The 17,496-nt window shown below is 42.1% G+C and overlaps 1 protein-coding gene across 1 annotated transcript; it reads left to right on the forward strand.

Moving 5' to 3' along the window:
• Positions 1 to 200: 200 nt before the first annotated feature.
• Positions 201 to 17,262, forward strand: lbh (LBH regulator of WNT signaling pathway). The gene is made up of 3 exons (XM_029713204.1): positions 201 to 436; positions 10,085 to 10,187; positions 15,374 to 17,262. The coding sequence occupies exons 1-3, from the start codon at positions 408 to 410 to the stop codon at positions 15,572 to 15,574; spliced, it is 333 nt and encodes a 110-aa protein (XP_029569064.1). The 5' UTR covers positions 201 to 407; the 3' UTR covers positions 15,575 to 17,262.
• The last annotated feature ends 234 nt before the right edge of the window (positions 17,263 to 17,496 follow it).

Below are 17,496 nucleotides of genomic sequence, written 5' to 3' on the forward strand. Positions count from 1 at the left end.
TCTCTGATAAAGAGCATGACGCAGTATCATTTCTGGTTTCTTTTTTTCGAAATTGTTTATCCCTTGCTATCGTCACTGCGGGTACGTGGCACCTGTCCTTTGATTGGTCCGTAGTGATCCTGCTGCCATTGAAGAATTTGGAGCCCATGTGAAGGGGGTGTGTCTGCAGTGACAGTACACGCCTCTTATATAAAAACTAATTTCTGCTAGTCGAGATATCAAAAAGGCAAAATACACGAGAGCTGTTTGTTTAACCAAGGTCACGACTCAGCTTCGAGTTCTACTTTTCTGTACAAACGCTCGCTTTTAATTTACGTGTGACAGGCGGAATTTTTTTTTTTTTTTAAAGAAGGCGTCAATATCGAAGTAATTCCTTAATAATCATAATCAACTGCAGGTGTGAATTCATGTCTGTATATTCTCCCCAAATATACTGGTAAGTATGATTTTTGTCTTCTTTTTTTTACACCTGAGACTTCACTTCGATGTTGAAACATTTTCGAATAAAGTTTCATTATTGCATGTAGCCTATGTGATTTTTAGCATTGCCTTTTATATTTGCTAATGGCTATAATCAATAGAAAACTAAGATGCTTGGAAGAATGTATGTAAATCAAAAGAAAGTATTTACTGCTTCAAACCATTACAACTGCGCTATTGAATGTGTCAGGGTGCAGTCAGTGGCGTTGTTTTTGTTTTATAACCTTTATAAAGCCACCTGAAAGAAAGGTCAAATAACAAACAAAGCACTCCACATTTTTGGAGTTCTGTTTTTCAAGTGGTGACAGGAGTCAAGCTGTCCACCAAGACTCCTTATCCAGGTGCCATGTCTGAAGTTGAGCCTTTTCCTTTCATAAGGGGACATCATAGGCAGGTTAACGTTTTTTGCAGAGTGGTCACTAGCTGGCACAGCCACAAAGTCATAACATCGGATTTGAAACCTAACCTTAAACCAAATGCACATTTTTTTGCGGGGGTTTTCAATCATTTTTACAATATAGTCAATTTTGACTTTGCAGATGGCCCATCGAGGCGAAATCACTCCGTTCTGCCTCCAGGGCAAGATTCGTGAAAATAAACGTCAACATGCACATCCTAGATTGGCAACCTAATGTTTTCACGTTGCAATGGGAGCATTGCGATGCAATGCCTTTTAGTCAAACTGCTGATAATTGCAGCAGTAATAACATGAGCAACGATAGGGAACTGTTCAACCATACTACTGTTTCACATTGTTTGATTTTTAGTGGTGAGACAATTTACCTTTTATTGGTAAGCTATTGTGGTGGGGTGCAATAGAGGGAGGTGGAATGAGGCTCTTAACCCACTGACAGTCCATCCATCACCCAAAGGAGGCCTGTGACTCAATCTCTCCATTTTACTCTGTGTACTCCGACCTCCATATAGGCTTGTAACATTGCATTAAGGATTAGAAGACTTCGTCCAAGACTTCATGCAATACATTTTTTTTGCTTCTATAAAAAATAAAAAATGTTTTACTCTGCTAGTCTGTTTGCCTGCACCAGGAAGTGAAGACCCGACCCTGTGACTTACAGTAACCACAAAGCTTCTCGTCTCCGCTTTGTGTGCTTCTCTGTTCTTCTCTGTTCTTCAGATACCACTGCTACATGGGGACCCTTTTGCTAAGATCTCTTGTTTCCCCATTTATTGCTGCCTAATATAGCACTTTGCAGTTTATTTTTCAAAGCTCACTGCAGGAAAAAAGTTATTGTTTCAGGTTTATCATGTTATAAGGCATAAGTGCATTCCCATGGGAGCCATTTGATAGCTTTCAATGTTTTGCCAGGGGCAGTTGTTGCATTTGTGGGTGTTACACTTGTAGGTGAGTGACTACTCACACTATCTCACCCCTGGTAAACAGAAAGACTTCTTTACTTTAATTTCTATCTTTTCTTTTTACACGTTTGAACTCTTGAAACAAGAACATGTAATTCTCCTATAAAGTGATCAGGTCATCGTGGACCAAACGCCTCTGCTTTGGCACCTTGGCATTATGTACTCCAGTTGTGCTGGAGCTGGACCTAAAAATGAGCATGTTCTGTCCAGTCAGTAACACAGTAACAGTGTTTCCTGTATTCTGAGAAGGCTGAGCTCAACAAGGAAGCCTATGGACTGGAGCAGCACACACACACACACACACACACCTCCAGGTTGTGTGATTTGGCCGGTCGCCAGGCAGCCCAGCGGGTCACAATTTTATTTGGATAGTCTGGATTTTCCATCTGTAGATGCTCTACAGCTGGTCATGCTATCAACAAGCTATATTGATAAGCAACTGCTTGCTAAGGTTACTGTTAGGCAGGGCCATCCAGCTCCAGGCATAAGCGGTCTACTTAGAATAGTAGAATACACAAAGTGCAAGTTGGAAATGTGGTTGTGCATCAGCAATTTTTCTCTTATGTCAGTCACTGACAGTCACTCAATTAGCCATGTCAGCTAAACATTTATAGATTGGTAAAGTAGACTTGCCAGCTATCTAAACTTGTAGTAATCATGGCCAAATACCGACCGGTCATGCAGGGCACGTGCCCAGGGGGCCCAGACCTCCAGGGGCCCCCTATTTCTTTTTTGTCACTCTCACTCAGGTATCATTTAAGATGGCATAAGTCAAGGCAAAATGTGTAGAATTACAGGAAATTAATTTAGAACTGCAAATATTTTCTCTGCCCCTTGGCATAATGACTGCAATTGCATGATTTTTTTAATTTTTTAATTTTTTATTAAATCCTAAATTGTCTCTCTGCCCCATTGCAAAATGTGTAGAATTCCAGGAAATTCACTTGAACCTTTTCCAACGTACCAACAAACGGGTGTGATCATTCTACGGTGGGATTATTTAGAACGTCCAGATTCGATTGACACAACAGTCAGCATTTGAGCTAGCCACACTGTTTTTTCACAGAAACATTTTGCACAAACACAGTCCTTACAAAGTTATGTCCTGAATGTGACCAGTTAATTTTTGGATGCGGCGTTCAGACATTCACATAAGTAGCAACAGCGTACACAATCATCCAAATGAAAATGTATGCTACATTAGCCCTACCACTAACTGAGGAAAGATTGACGTAACACAAGCAGTCATATTTAGATAACTCTCGGCTGACAAACCACAATTTGAATTAGCTAATAGCAAATACTATTTATAATTCATCATATCACGGGTGAGCTCAACATTGATTGAAATAATTGAGTAAAACACTTTATGGAAATCTAAATTAACCCGACGAGGGGTAGTTTGTGCGCACCGCCATGTTTGTTTTCTGCGTCAACCAAAGATAATAAGTTTGAGTTTGGTCTGTTTGCAGTATGCATGTTGAAGGGGGTGTGTCGTCTACTTCCGGAAGTTTACCCGAAAGATGAGGGAATCATTACTTCACCTCCATTATAAAATCTTTGGTCTGACAGACGTTGACGTGACACCCAGAATCCATTGTATAATGTCAACAAACATGGCACCACACATAGCTGGCAAATAGCTTAGCATTAGCTCATTATAATCAGTACAACCTTCAAAAAAGTATTTTGCACACATCATAGGTGTCCGTTGCAATCTATGCAATAATCGGAATGCAATATTTGTCACCAGTACTTGAAAACGTGAATAAAACTGTAAATACATTATGCTCCATACAACCATACTTCATGCGGCAGGGTAGCCTAATGGTTAGAGTGTTGGGCTAGTAACCGAAAGGTTGCAAGTTCAAATCCCTGAGCTGACAAGGTACAAATCTGCCGTTCTGCCCCTGAACAAGGCAGTTAACCCACTGTTCCTAGGCCGTCATTGAAAATAAGAATTTGTTCTTAACTGACTTGCCTAGTTAAATAAAGGTAAAAAAAATGTAAATGCAAAAGTAGAAACGACAACACGATATACAGAAAATAAGGCACTTACTTTGATAGGAATGTACTCGTCCGAAGTTATTATTTCTATGGAAAACAACAATGGAGGCAATGCGAGTGCCAGCCAGAAAATGTCAGTTCATGCAAGATTGCGCAAATGTCTACATACTTGATGCGCGGAAGGAAGAAATGGGGAACAGCTCTCCTCGAAGAGGGAAGTTTGTCCAGTTCAATAAACCCTCGAACATAAATTGTCGGCAACACTGAAATGGGCTACTTCCATGTAAATTACATACGGAACATAACTCAATTCAAACTGTTATAAAATACAACTTGTTAGAATCAGGCAGCGCGTGTTAACTGTCCTGTTGCGTAACAATCACATTTTGGAACAGTGAGCATTCCGTCGACCGTTAGAGATATTTGGAACTCGCATGTGAAAAGGTTTTAAAATGTAAATATTTCTCTCCGCTGTCTAGGGGGGACCGCTAAAATGTTGAACCGTGAGGTGGGGAGGGGCCCCCAACCAAATCTCGCTTAGGGCCCCAAAAAAGCTAGAGCCAACCCTGCAGTTAGGTTTAGAATAAGGGTTAGGGGCAAGGTGAGGATAGTTAGTTGAAATGTTACTGTAGATCAGGGGTCTCCAACAGGTCGATCGCTTGCTACCAGTAGCTCGCAGCCCAGCTATGAGTAGTTCGCCAAACAATTCTGAAAGTAAATGCAATTTTCACGTGTTCCACTGCAAACTGTCATAAACCAATCTCACAAGTATCAGACACTGCAAGCTCCCAGCTAATATCTAATCAATCGAAATTTGACATGATCCCATCCCTGGTTAGCCACTATTGGCTTAAAAAAACTTATCTGGCAATTAATTTCCAGCAATATTGCCCGTCTGCCTGTGTGGTGCGCACATTTGTCTATGACTCCGTGTGTCGCCAGTTGATGTGATAACCGTCTGGTGGGTTGACAGAGATACCTTACCCAAAACCTTCTCAATTAAATGTTAACTGCGAAGTAGGCTTACCTGGCAGAAGTATATAATTTGTATCTGTTATTTGCAAATTTTGCCATTAAATGAGCAGCAGTGGTACAGAACCATCGCTAGACTGCATATTCCTCACTCCCTAGATGCGCAATTAAAGGGGAATTACACTCAAATCTAAATGTGTTAGTTTTCTTCCAGACCAAAAAAAAAGGTGTATTCTCATATGATTTAATCATTGACACTCAACATCCAGTTTTGTTGTTTTTCTATCAACAATTGTTAATTTGAGTGAAAAAAAAAAAAAAACTAAAACCTGAATTTTTTTTCTGGGAACATAATTTGGAAAACAAATCACAGATTTTATGTGGCCCCCCCATAGTTTTTTTAATTAACCATTATTTTACCAGGTACTGTAAATTGACAGAAAACAGTGCGCTACGTTCTCTTGTACAATAAGGACCCAGTGAAAAGTTGCAGGGGAGAAGAATGTGCCTATTTGAAAGATGTAAAAAAATAAAATAAATAATGTCTTGCAACATGTTGAATTTTTTAAAAGTAGCTCTTGTGCTAGAAAAGGTTGGAGACCCCTGCTGTAGATAGTCTGGAGAGCATCTACAGATGGACTATAGAAATAGTGTTACCGCCCAGTGTTGGTATGGAACCTCCGCAGCAGCTTTGCCTTTTCGCCAAGCCTCCTCAGATGTATAATGCGCATAGCGAGACTCGGGAGGAGTAGAGGGGAAACAGTGTTAATTATGCAAGACGTAATATCCTATCGTGTGCACCGGGTCGCATTGCTATGGGGATATACGTTTTGTCTCTGTCAGCACAGACTGGCAGATGACTTGGCATGACTGTGTAGAACAATGTGTCCTCAATTCGTGTCCATACCATACACACTTGGAGGATGATGCAGCATAGAGGGTAGGGTAATATTATTTTTAGTTACTGAGTCATTTACCATTTAGAGTTGATGGGATTGTGCAGCTTTGTAGAGAGACCTACCCTAAAGAACAAATCCTGACTGGCATCGATCTAGGAATTGGAGTCGTCACACTGTCCTCACCACAGATTAATCTAAAAATATCTTTGACACTGTAAATGTAATGTTGGACAGACAGACCTTCACACATGCTCCATAATGATCAGCCAAAGCCGCAGGCAACCTCTGTGATCCTTAGTTTTCTTTATTTAGCCAGGACACGTGTCAGTCTGAGATGCCCCGTCTCATGCCCATGCCAGACCTCTGACTGGAATGTGTCTAGGACTGGCATTAGCCCACATAGGACTGGCATTAGCCTATATGAGCATGTGACTGTGTACAGTATGTAGGCCCAGTTGTTTCTGTTGACAGTGCTAAAGATGGTCACTGAAGTGCCAAGCTGGCCAGTACCTGGTCATGTTGCATGCCCATGGAAGATGGGACAGCAAGTCCAGACAGAAGTTCTACTTGGCAATAGTCAAAGGAGTCATCTCGGGCTGATCCTGGTCTAAGATTAAGATAATTTAAAAGTGGTTTTGAGTAAATGTGTCCGTGACAAGTGGAGTGCCGTAACTGATCTTTGGCAGTGGGCATTAGAGAATTTGGGGTGCCCTTTCAGAATGAATTTGTACTTGGATGGGTGCTGCCAGGGTAGAAGTAGGAATGCACAACATTTCACCTCTTGGCCTCTACGTTAGTTGGCACAATGGCTTCATTGTGCCAACTAATGCACAATGAACTTGTGAAGTGTTTCTTAACTGCATAGCCCATGGTAATCATTATCCTCATACATTTGGAGTTGTTTAATTCTACAGAACACTTAACATGGCTCCTTGAAAACATTTTCACATTCTTTTTTGGAAAAAAAAAGGGACACGTTTTGTAACATCGGGCAGATACTTTTAGCAGTAATGGATTTGAATGGTATGTTCTCTCACTGGTTGAATTGTTACAGTACGTGTGCTCCTCCACTTCTCATTGTGCCCCTTTATGTTTTATTAGGCCAATGTTCTGTTATTCTTAGCTGAGCAGGATGTTTATACGATCCCCGAGCAGAAATATGACTGGCAAAGGCAGAGTGTTTATCTTTCTACCCGCACTTCTGCACAGGTCTGTGCTGTCACCACTCTGCGTCCATCCCTCTCCATGTGTCTCTGGCTTACCCTCTCTCCTCTCTCAAGAATGAAATGGGTCTTTTGACATATTTTCCACACACAACCTTGCATATCCTTTGGACTAGTTTATTATTTTTAGACTTCCGGCTATTGTTGTCGTTGAACCAAGTCGATTAGTTTGTAAACATATGAGAAGATTCCCGAAACCTATTCTGCCTTTGGGTCTTGGCTTGTGCTTTCCCCCTGTGGCCCCCACCTGCACAAAAATAGTTTTCCTTCTTCTAATTTGAATGTGACACGTGGTATGCACATTTGGGAATGGAAATATTGATTGTTAAACAGCAGTAGCCATTGCTTCAGGGTATGGCAATGTGTTGTGTGCAATAAATCAATTTACACAGCATCTCTCCTTTTCAGTTTGAAGCAATTGACACTTTCTTTCTGACAGATTCAGGATAGATGAACAATATAATGTATAGGGGCTTTGTCCTTTATCCTAAGGAATGTATACATCCACCTCAGTCCTTTTATTATGGTACCATAAGGCCAAGCCTTTTTACATGAAAGTGACCTGTTGGAAAATGTGGATGGCCTAAGGGCGTTATTTGCTATTATTGGATTGACATAAATTTAAATAGTTAATCTGGAACTTAATCCCCATAGAATGAAAGAATGGTTGTTGATCTCCATTTGTTTTTCTCCAATCAGAGTATGAGGGAACACTTTTGGTGCTTTTTAAACCGCTGTCAGACAGGTGTTCTTTCGATGAAAGGTCTTGATTCCCACTGCAGACTGCCTTATTTTTAATGTGTGGGGATTTAATAGGTTCTTGAACAATAAACATGTCTTAAAGAATTCAACAAAGCAGTGAAGGAACATGAGTGAGTGGCAAACTATGAGTCATACGACACATCTCTATTTTTGCCCACAATCTCTTATGGTGAAAACATTTTCATTTTCCGATCACAGAAAGTTTACAAACTGAAAGTGTCACTGAGGTTCCACTGTCGATTTATCCATAAAGAGTATTGAAGTCCAGTTCAGGGTCTTGTCAAACATTGTACATAGCATTACTGTCAAAATACCTCAGAGGCAACTTGACAAATATTTGGAATAGAGAGTTTTTAAGATGAAGTTGAGACGAAGAGTCCATCCGGAGCAACATGTATATGAAAATAATGTAGGCTCCTTTTTTGAAGTGCACTTCATTGGTTTTACCTAAAATGTTTTGTTGGTCATGGCTACGGTATGTTGACATGACCAACCACTAAATCTTCCATTGTTTCTACTGTAAAAGGAGGTTAAAATGGCGCCCAGTATTCAGATTTTTCGCAGAAACAAACTGACTTGTTATATTTGGAACAAGTCTTCTCATCTGAGGCAGGTGGTGATCTATGTTCTGTTTCCTGTCCCCTATGGTGGGTTGGCCACCCTGACCACAGTCCTGTGGACACTGACCGCTGTGCCACCAGACTTGAAATAGAAAGCTTGAGATGTGCGCTCTGCTCGGCTGCCATCTTGGTTCTCAAACGTCCCAAGAATAGATTTCCTGCCACATAGTACCTCAGTTCAATCCTCCTGTTCAGTAATTTCTTACAGTGCATATACAGTGCGTCTTGCTTCAACTAAAGTTGAATGTTTTCGGTCCCTCCCATGTTATGGGTCCCAGTCAAATTGCACTGCACGCCCACAATGCATTCTCGCTATGACTGTGTCCCCTCACTCCTAGTTGAAGCATACCTCGTCCTGTATTTAGACATGGCTACCCAATGCAAACCACATCTCAGTGGTGGTGTAGCTTTGCAGTGCACCAAATGTATGCTGCAGAGCCTGTCAGTGGTCAGACAAAGTGAAAGCAAATGCATGCATAGAGACTAAACAAAATACTGAACAAGGCTTATGTGCAGCTTTTTCATTGCAAAAATAATTCCAAAGGGCCAAATCTCATGCAACTACATGACTGAAAGTCGTACTCTGTCATTCTCGCTGATAGGATGAATTTGCATAACTGTTACATGAATTTAAGTTATCAATGTTCTTAAACCGAACATCAATTAAACTACTCACTCTACCCCACCAGAGTGTGTAAGATTCTGGTTGAATGAAGCAGACGGATAGCCAGCCTACAAGGGTCAAAACCTTTATTTTTGAGAGCTCTGAAATCCTTACAATGTACAAAGCCTTTTATATTAACACACACACACACACACACACACACACACACACACACACACACACACACACACACACACACACACACATCAGTAGAAAGCTCCACCCAGCTTTAGGTGGCTGTATTTTTCCACAGTACCCAGACCACCTGTCTCCTTATCTTTTGCCAGCCTAGCTGTTCCCAGGCCATTGTTTCTCTCCCTAACTTAGGGAGACATCTTCTCCTGTTCCTTTCCCAAGGTCGTCTTATCAACTCTGCCCTGCTCATTTTGAAGTGGTAACAGTGTCTTGCTCACACACAGTATTGGAATGTAGTTTTTAACCCATTATTATAGCCTTATTTCAAATACATTTCAACAGTTTATAGGGTTTCTGAGTGAAATCATTTAGTCAAACCTTTAATCATATAATTTCCATTACAATAACACTTGCCAAAGTAATAGCTACATGTAAATGATATTGCACCAACCTATCCGTTCTCCATTATGCGGCCTCTTGTACAGCACTGATTGGGACACGTACCAGCTCTGCATCGGTATAAAAATACTTAAGATGTTTTAATTTTTTTACTGTTTATATTTTTTGACAACTTTTACTTCACTACATTCCTAAAGAAAATTATGTACTTTTTACAATTTCCCTGACACCCAAAAGTACTTGTTAGATTTTGAATGGTTAGCAGGCCAGAAATGGTTCAGTTCACCCATTTATCAATAGACCATCCCTACTGTCTCTGATCTGGCAGACTCACTAAATACACATGCTTTGTTTGTAAATTATGTCTGAGTGTTGGAGTGTGCCCTGGCTATCAGTAAATAAAAACAAGAAAATGGTGCTTCCTGGTTTGCTCAATATAAGGCATTTGAAATGATTGTATTCTGCTCCTCAGTGTGAAAGTTTGGGACTGATATTGGATCCTGAATAGTGGAATAACCCAGTACTTTCCCTTATGTCTCTGTCCAGCCCAGTGTTTGTGCCGAGCGGAGACATGACTGAGGTGATGATCAGTAACACCCCCATGGAGGACATGAGGCTCAGCCCCAGCAAGGACCGGCTCTCTTTCCAGGTAACTAACACCATACTAACACCAGTTTTTGTCCTAAAGGGAAATTGGTTTGAGGCAAAATCGTGGTATATAACCCATAAGGGCAGGGCTCTACGCTGACCTTTTTTACAAGGAGTACTTGTATGCTTAAGTTGGAAAATTTAAGCACACAGAGAAATTTAGGAGCACAATTAAAAATATGAGGTAATAAAGCCAGAATCCTACTTTTTTTTAGGCGCTCTGGTACTGCTTAATACAAATTCCAGGTCGCACAGGAAAATATTTAGGCGCATATGCGAGTAAAATGGTCACACTGTAGAGCCCTTTTATAAGGGGTAAGCAAAACTAGGAGGCAGAGGGTGGACTACAGTGGGGGGAAAAAGTATTTGATCCCCTGCTGATTTTGTACGTTTGCCCACTGACAAAGAAAGGATCAGTCTATAATTTTAATGGTAGATTTATTTGAACAGTGAGAGACAGAATAACAACAAAAAATCCAGAAAAAACGCATGTCAGAAATGTTATTAATTGATTTCCATTTTAATGAGGGAAATAAGTATTTGACCCCCTCTCAATCAGAAAGATTTCTGGCTCCCAGGTGTCTTTTATACAGGTAACGAGCTGAGATTAGGAGCACACTCTAAAAGGGAGTGATACTAACTGCAGCTTGTTACCTGTAAAAAAGACGCCTGTCCACAGAAGCAATCATATTCCAAACTCTCCACCATGGCCAAGACCAAAGAGCTCTCCAAGGATGTCAGGGACAAGATTGTAGAACTACCCAAGGCTGGAATGGGCTACAAGACCATCGCCAAGCAGCTTGGTGAGAAGGTGACAACATTTGGTGCGATTATTCGCAAATGGAAGAAATCCAAAAGAGCTGTCAATATCCCTCGGCCTGGGGCTCCATGCAAGATCTCACCTCGTGGAGTTGCAATGATCATGAGAACGGTGAGGAATCAGCCCAGAACTACACGGGAGGATCTTGTCAATGATCTCAAGGCAGCTGGGACCATAGTCACCAAGAAAACAATTGGTAACACACTACGCCGTGAATGACTGAAATCCTGCAGCGCCCGCAAGGTCCCCCTGCTCAAGAATACATATACATGCCTGTCTGAAGTTTGCCAATGAACATCTGAATGATTCAGAAGACAACTGGGTGAAAGTGTTGTGGTCAGATGAGACCAAAATTGAGCTCTTTGGCATCAACTCAACTCGCCGTGTTTGGAGGAGGAGGAATGCTGTCTATGACCCCAAGAACACCATCTTACCGTCAAACATGGAGGTGGAAACATTATGCTTTGGGGGTGTTTTTCTGCTAAGGGGACAGGACAACTTCACTGCATCATTTGACGGGGCCATGTACTGTCAAATCTTGGGTGAGAACCTCCTTCCCTCAGCCAGGGCATTGAAAATGGGTCGTGGATGGGTATTTAAGCATGACAATGACCCAAAACACACGGCCAAGGCAACAAAGGAGTGGCTCAAGAAGAAGCACATTAAGGTCCTGGAGTGGCCAAGCCAGTCTCCAGACCTTAATCCCATAGAAAATCTGTGGAGGGAGCTGAAGGTTCAAGTTGCCAAACGTCAGCCTCGACCTTAATGACTTGGAGAAGATCTGCAAAGAGGAGTGGGACAAAATCCCTCCTGAGATGTGTGCAAACCTGGTGGCCAACTACAAGAAACGTCTGACCTCTGATTGCCAACAAGGGTTTTGCCACCAAGTACTAAGTCATGTTTTGCAGGGGGGTCAAATACTTATTTCCCTCATTAAAATGCAAATCATTTTTGACATGCGTTTTTCTGGATTTCTTTGTTATTCTGTCTCTCACTGTTCAAATAAACCTACCATTAAAATGATGGACTGATCATTTCTTTGTAAGTGGGAAAACGTACAAAATCAGCAGGGGATGAAATACTTTTTTCCCCCACTGTAGTTTTAATTGGTTTATGGTACACGTCCCTGTTTAGAAGTCCTCACCGCTATTAGTAACCCAAAAATGGTCTTGGATTTTGAACAAAAGGTTGAGGTTGGATTAAGGACAGGGCTGCATGTTCCATCATAGTTCTTAATGTAAGCAGCTCACCCAGGGGACCATGGGTAAGGAGAGGTTTGTTTTCTAACCAGGAGGTCTAATCATTAGCATTATTATTGTTGTAACAAGTTATGCAAACAACCTTTTTTTAGGGATTTCAAGGGGGGATATTTAATGAAACAATTGTATTTGCCTTGAGATGGAGTTCGAGATGATTGCACAGACTTTTAAAAACATGCAAAGGAAATTAATAGGAGTTAGTTGAATCTTCCGGACTTTACTGTGGGGGCCTGATAGCATGTCACGACAATACAACTCAGAACTTTCTTTGTAGCAGGCCATCAGGTGGCCTTGACAAGTTTTGTTTGGAAAGAATCTGAGCCAAATTTAAGGCAAAACCACTCCTTTATGAGTGTTTGTGACTACGTGTCAGAGACCCAGATGATGCAGACTGACCCTTTGGGAAGGTGGGCTGCCTTCCTCTCACAATTTACACCCAAACTCTCTGTCCTGTGAGGCCACTAGGAGGCAGCACTCCTAGTGGCCGGTGATTTTAATGCAGGAAAACCTAATTTCTACCAGCATGTCACCTGTGCAACTAGAGGTGAAAAAAACAGATCACCTTTACTCCACACACAGAGACGCATCCAAAGCTCTCCCTCGCCCTGTATTAAACAAATCTGACCATATCCTACTGATTCCTGCTTACAAGAAAAAACTCAAATGGGAAGTACCAGTGATGTGATCCAATGAAGTGGATGTTAAGCTACAGGACTGTTTCGCTAGCACAGACCAGAATATGTTGCAGGACTCATCCAATGACATTGAGGAGTTTACCACATCAGTCACCGGCTTCAATAATAAGTGCATTAACATTGTCATCTCCTACATGACCGTACGTATATATCCCAAACAGAAGCCATGGATTAAAGGCAACAGCCACACTGAGCTAAAGACGACCTACCGCTTTCAAGGAGCGGGGCACCAGATGAGCTAAATGCCATCTATACTCGCTTTGAGGCAAGCAACACTCAACCATGTGTGAGAGCACCAGCTGTTACAGATGACTGTGATCACGCTCTCTGTAGCCAAGGGCTAGACGGATTATCAGGACGTGTACTCGGAGCATGCGCTGACCAGTTGACAAATGTCTTTAACATTTTCAACCTCACCCTGACCCAGTCTGTAATGCCTACATGTTTCAAGCAGATCGATATAGTCCCTGTGCCCAACAACACCAAGGTAATGTTTAAATGGCTATCGCCCCATTGCACTCGCATCTGTAGCCATGAAATTCTTTGAAAGGCTGGTCATGGCTCAGATCCACAGATGACGCAATCTTTATTGCACTCCACACTGCCCTTTCCCACTTGGACCAAAGGAAGACCTATGTGAAAATGCTGTTCATTGACTACATCTCTGCATTCAACACCATAGTGACCTCTAAGGTCAACACTAAGCTATGGACCCTGGGACTGAACACCTCCCTCTGCAACTGGATCCTGGACTTCTTAACGGGATGCCCCCGAGTGGTAAGGGTAGGAAACGACACATCTGTCACGCTGACCCTTAACACGCGGGCCCCTCATGGAGTGTGCTTAGTCCACTAAGGATCTATCATGGTCCAAACACAGTCTTGAAGAGGGCATGACAATGCCTCTTCCCCCTCAAGGGGCTCCTTCTCAATGTACTGTTGACTTTGATACAATTTTTGAGTCCATCACCTGAATGCCAACTGCGTCTCTGACTGTTAGGCAACACAGCATTACATTTTGCATTAACCCCCATGTTTGAGAGTTGCTGTATAAAACAATCGGCAAAAGAATGATGCACAGAGGCATTTTATAGAGCAAAGTAACTGGAGGTTGGTTACGGAGGTGAGGGCTTCTCTGCAGCAGCTTCATTTGGAGTCTGCACTTGAGTGATTCCTGATTGCCCAACGCTCCTATCACCCCCCCCCTACCCCCACCCTACCACAACCCAAAATAGCTGTCATTGTGCCTCGCTAGCGATGTGTTGCCATTTCCTGCAGCTGGAAGTGAACTGAGCTGTGACGTTGTTGCTTGGGGTCTTATAGCAAGGTCACTCTCTGCCATCCCCCTTGGTGCTGACGCACAGACATTCACAACACAGGCAAAGATATGCAGATACTAAACCTCCCTACACACACATGCACTAACACATACTCACAGGCACTGACTAACATTTATACTCAGTCCCACATATGCACACACTCAAGCTGATGTCTGGAGATGCAAATGCTAAATCTGTCCCACTAACCAGGCACTCACAGCCAAACATACTGAAACACGGCAGTTTTCAGAACATTTTGTCCTTTTCCTCCTCATCCCCCTCTCATGGTATTCAGGGAGACTTGGACCCTCTCTTTCTCTCCCAGCCTCTTCCTCCCTCTCTCTCACTGTGTCTCCCTCTCAGCCTCATCTAATGCTTTTTTTCCACTGGGCTTTTTGCCCAGACAGCGACATCACTTTCCCCTTCCAATGTCTCCCACTGAAATATGCAGCTCTAAAAATATTCTTCCACTTCATCCAAACAGCAAAAAATGCTGTTCTTTGACTAGGAATGGCTGTAATCCCTTGTCAGAGTATCTTTCTCTCATGCTCTTCATTTTAGATCCAAAACAGTCTGCACATCTTCCTGGGTTCTTCTTCAGCAAGTCTGGCATTGCACAACCACAACCCATTTAGGTCTAGCTTTTATTGTGAACAAAATCATAAAAAAGAGCAGACTCCAGAGATCTAATACCCATTGCTTAGCTTTCAGTATCATGGGGGTAATTTAGTCATCCTATCAGAGTGAACCTGATGAGCGTGAACCTGCAAGTAAGCATTTCATTGTACTGTGTACCACATGTACCCTGTGCATATGACAAATAAACTTTACTTGACAATATCTACCACCTAGTGTTCTTTTGGTTAAGCTAACAGAAAGCTCTACTGCCTTAAAATGTGCTCGGTGTTTTGACTGTAACAAACTTACTGTAGACTTGCAATACTATGATTAGCTCTCGTATAATATCCCCATTTGTAAGCACTTAAAAGCAGCTTTGGCACCATGCCTTCCAAAGCTATTAAATTTAGCAGCATGAAAGACTGATCAGACCCAGTGGCACCCAGGACTTTAACTGTGTTTTTGTCCTTTCCTCAGATATTCCCGGACCCCTCGGACTTTGAGCGTTGCTGTAAGCTGAAAGACCGCCTGCCGTCCATCGTAGTGGAGCCCACGGAGGGGGAAGTGGAGAGCGGTGAGCTGCGTTGGCCACCGGAGGAGTTCATTGTCTGTGAGGAGGAGGAGGAGAACCATGGCAAAAGCCAAACTGGACAGCCGACGCATAACAACGAGCACTAGAGGCCAAACAGACCCCACCCACCCTCCTACACACACCAGCAGGAGATCCCACTCGCACCTAACCACTCAAACAGACTGAACAGGGGCACACATGTCAGTGATGCTCACTTTCCTTCCCTTGACACCAAAGCATCACTCTCAAGAGAAGCAATATGCAGTACCTTATCTACACTCCAGATTTAACCTCTGTTGCTTTACCTTACACTCACACTCCATATGCATGAAAGCACACACACACACACAATTTAAACCAACACCAAACACCCCAGTGTCACACCCCAAAATAGAGGCCCAGTTAAACGGTGTCAGCTCTGGGCTTTATGGACAAATCTAGTACTGCAGGATACTACAGTTCCCACACCATTCGGCCAAATCTGCTGGCCACATGGCTCCAGAGACTCCTCATACCCATATAGACTACTGCTGTGGTACCCAAGCGGACTTCTGTTTTTCATACTTTCCTTCAGTATATGGATTGCAGTCTATGGATCTCATAGCCAGTCTTTAAAAGTCAGTGCTTGTGCATAGGTTGGTGGGGTTTGTTTTGTTCGTGTCGGTGGATTCTGGTGGTTGACAGGAAGTAGGGGTTACTGTCTAAACACAAGGAGACCTTTGGTCTCCGTTGGGTAAAGTAGTAGTTTTTTACACTGAGATGGAAAGAGAGGAAACGCTTCCCTACTTCTATAACAATTAATAATATGTACAGTATGTTATGAAGACTGGTTGTGCCCTGAAGCACTCATGTGCTTTGCTTTTGTCCTTGTTGTGTACCCCTGATGTCATTGGATAGGTATTGGAAGTGGGGGACGGTAAGTGTCAATATATTTTTGAGATTATGTAGTGATTTAAAACCAACAGTCACTATAATGGACACAGACTCACTGAAGGACATGTTTGCCCTCAGAACCAATACCTGAGTTTACTGTTGATTTGGTTTATTTTATTATTGTCGCAAAACATTCATGAGACTGAAATTAGTTCTAGGTTATTCTCACCTGAGCTCAGAGTTCCCTAATCTAGTCTTCCTGTTCTTTTGAAATCCATGATGGGTATGTCAGCCTCAATGTTCAACCAGTAAGGTATAACATGACGCGGGGTCAGTGACTTGGCCAGATAACTTTTGTAAATTTCTGAAATTCCAATTTTCCAGTTCATAAAAAAGGGCATTGGTTCATGGACTCTGCACTGTTACTAACCAGTCCTCAAAAGTAGCTTAATTTTATGATCTTGAAAACAGTTACCGGTGTCTGTCAGTTAGTTAGTTGGCCAACTCATTGATCCTGTCTCATAAATTGCCACAGGGTTTGTATGCAATTTGAAAGACCAACGGTGTTTTGCTATCTATTTATATTCTACATCACCATGTCCAGTCTTCTTGGAAGGATGTATATTGTTAAAAGCATGTTGTTTTCTGGAGAAAAAAAAGACTTATGTATTTCATTTATGATACTGTATATGAAGCGTTGTGTATGTCTCTCTCTCTCTCTCTCTCGCACATTTCATTTCCCTGTACATGGCATTAGAGCTCTGTACAGAATATCTTTGTCTCTCTGCTGTCACCCACAAGCCCTGTGTAGTTTTTGTAAAGCTCAGGGAGATTAGCTGCCATTTTGCTGTAATTTTTTGTATTTAGACCACTTTACTCTGATGAACAGAGGTTGTAAATAAACATTTGAATTTGCTTCTAACTGTCTGACTGATTCCTTGTGCTATGTCAGAGGTTGCAAAAGCAGATCCACTGCTTTGGGGTAAAACCACTTTTTCTGGGGTAACCCTATAGTGCATCATATTGCTTTCAAGAAATGCACAAACTCTTGTTTTCTCTTTTGTAAAACAACATTTTATCCCCCTTACCTGCCATGGTTACAGGATCTAGTGCCTTTGGTTTTACTTCCTGCACATCATTGCGTCTTTATTTTGCC

Source organism: Salmo trutta, chromosome 25, assembly GCF_901001165.1.
Source record: "Salmo trutta chromosome 25, fSalTru1.1, whole genome shotgun sequence".
Classification (NCBI taxonomy): Eukaryota; Metazoa; Chordata; class Actinopteri; order Salmoniformes; family Salmonidae; genus Salmo; species Salmo trutta.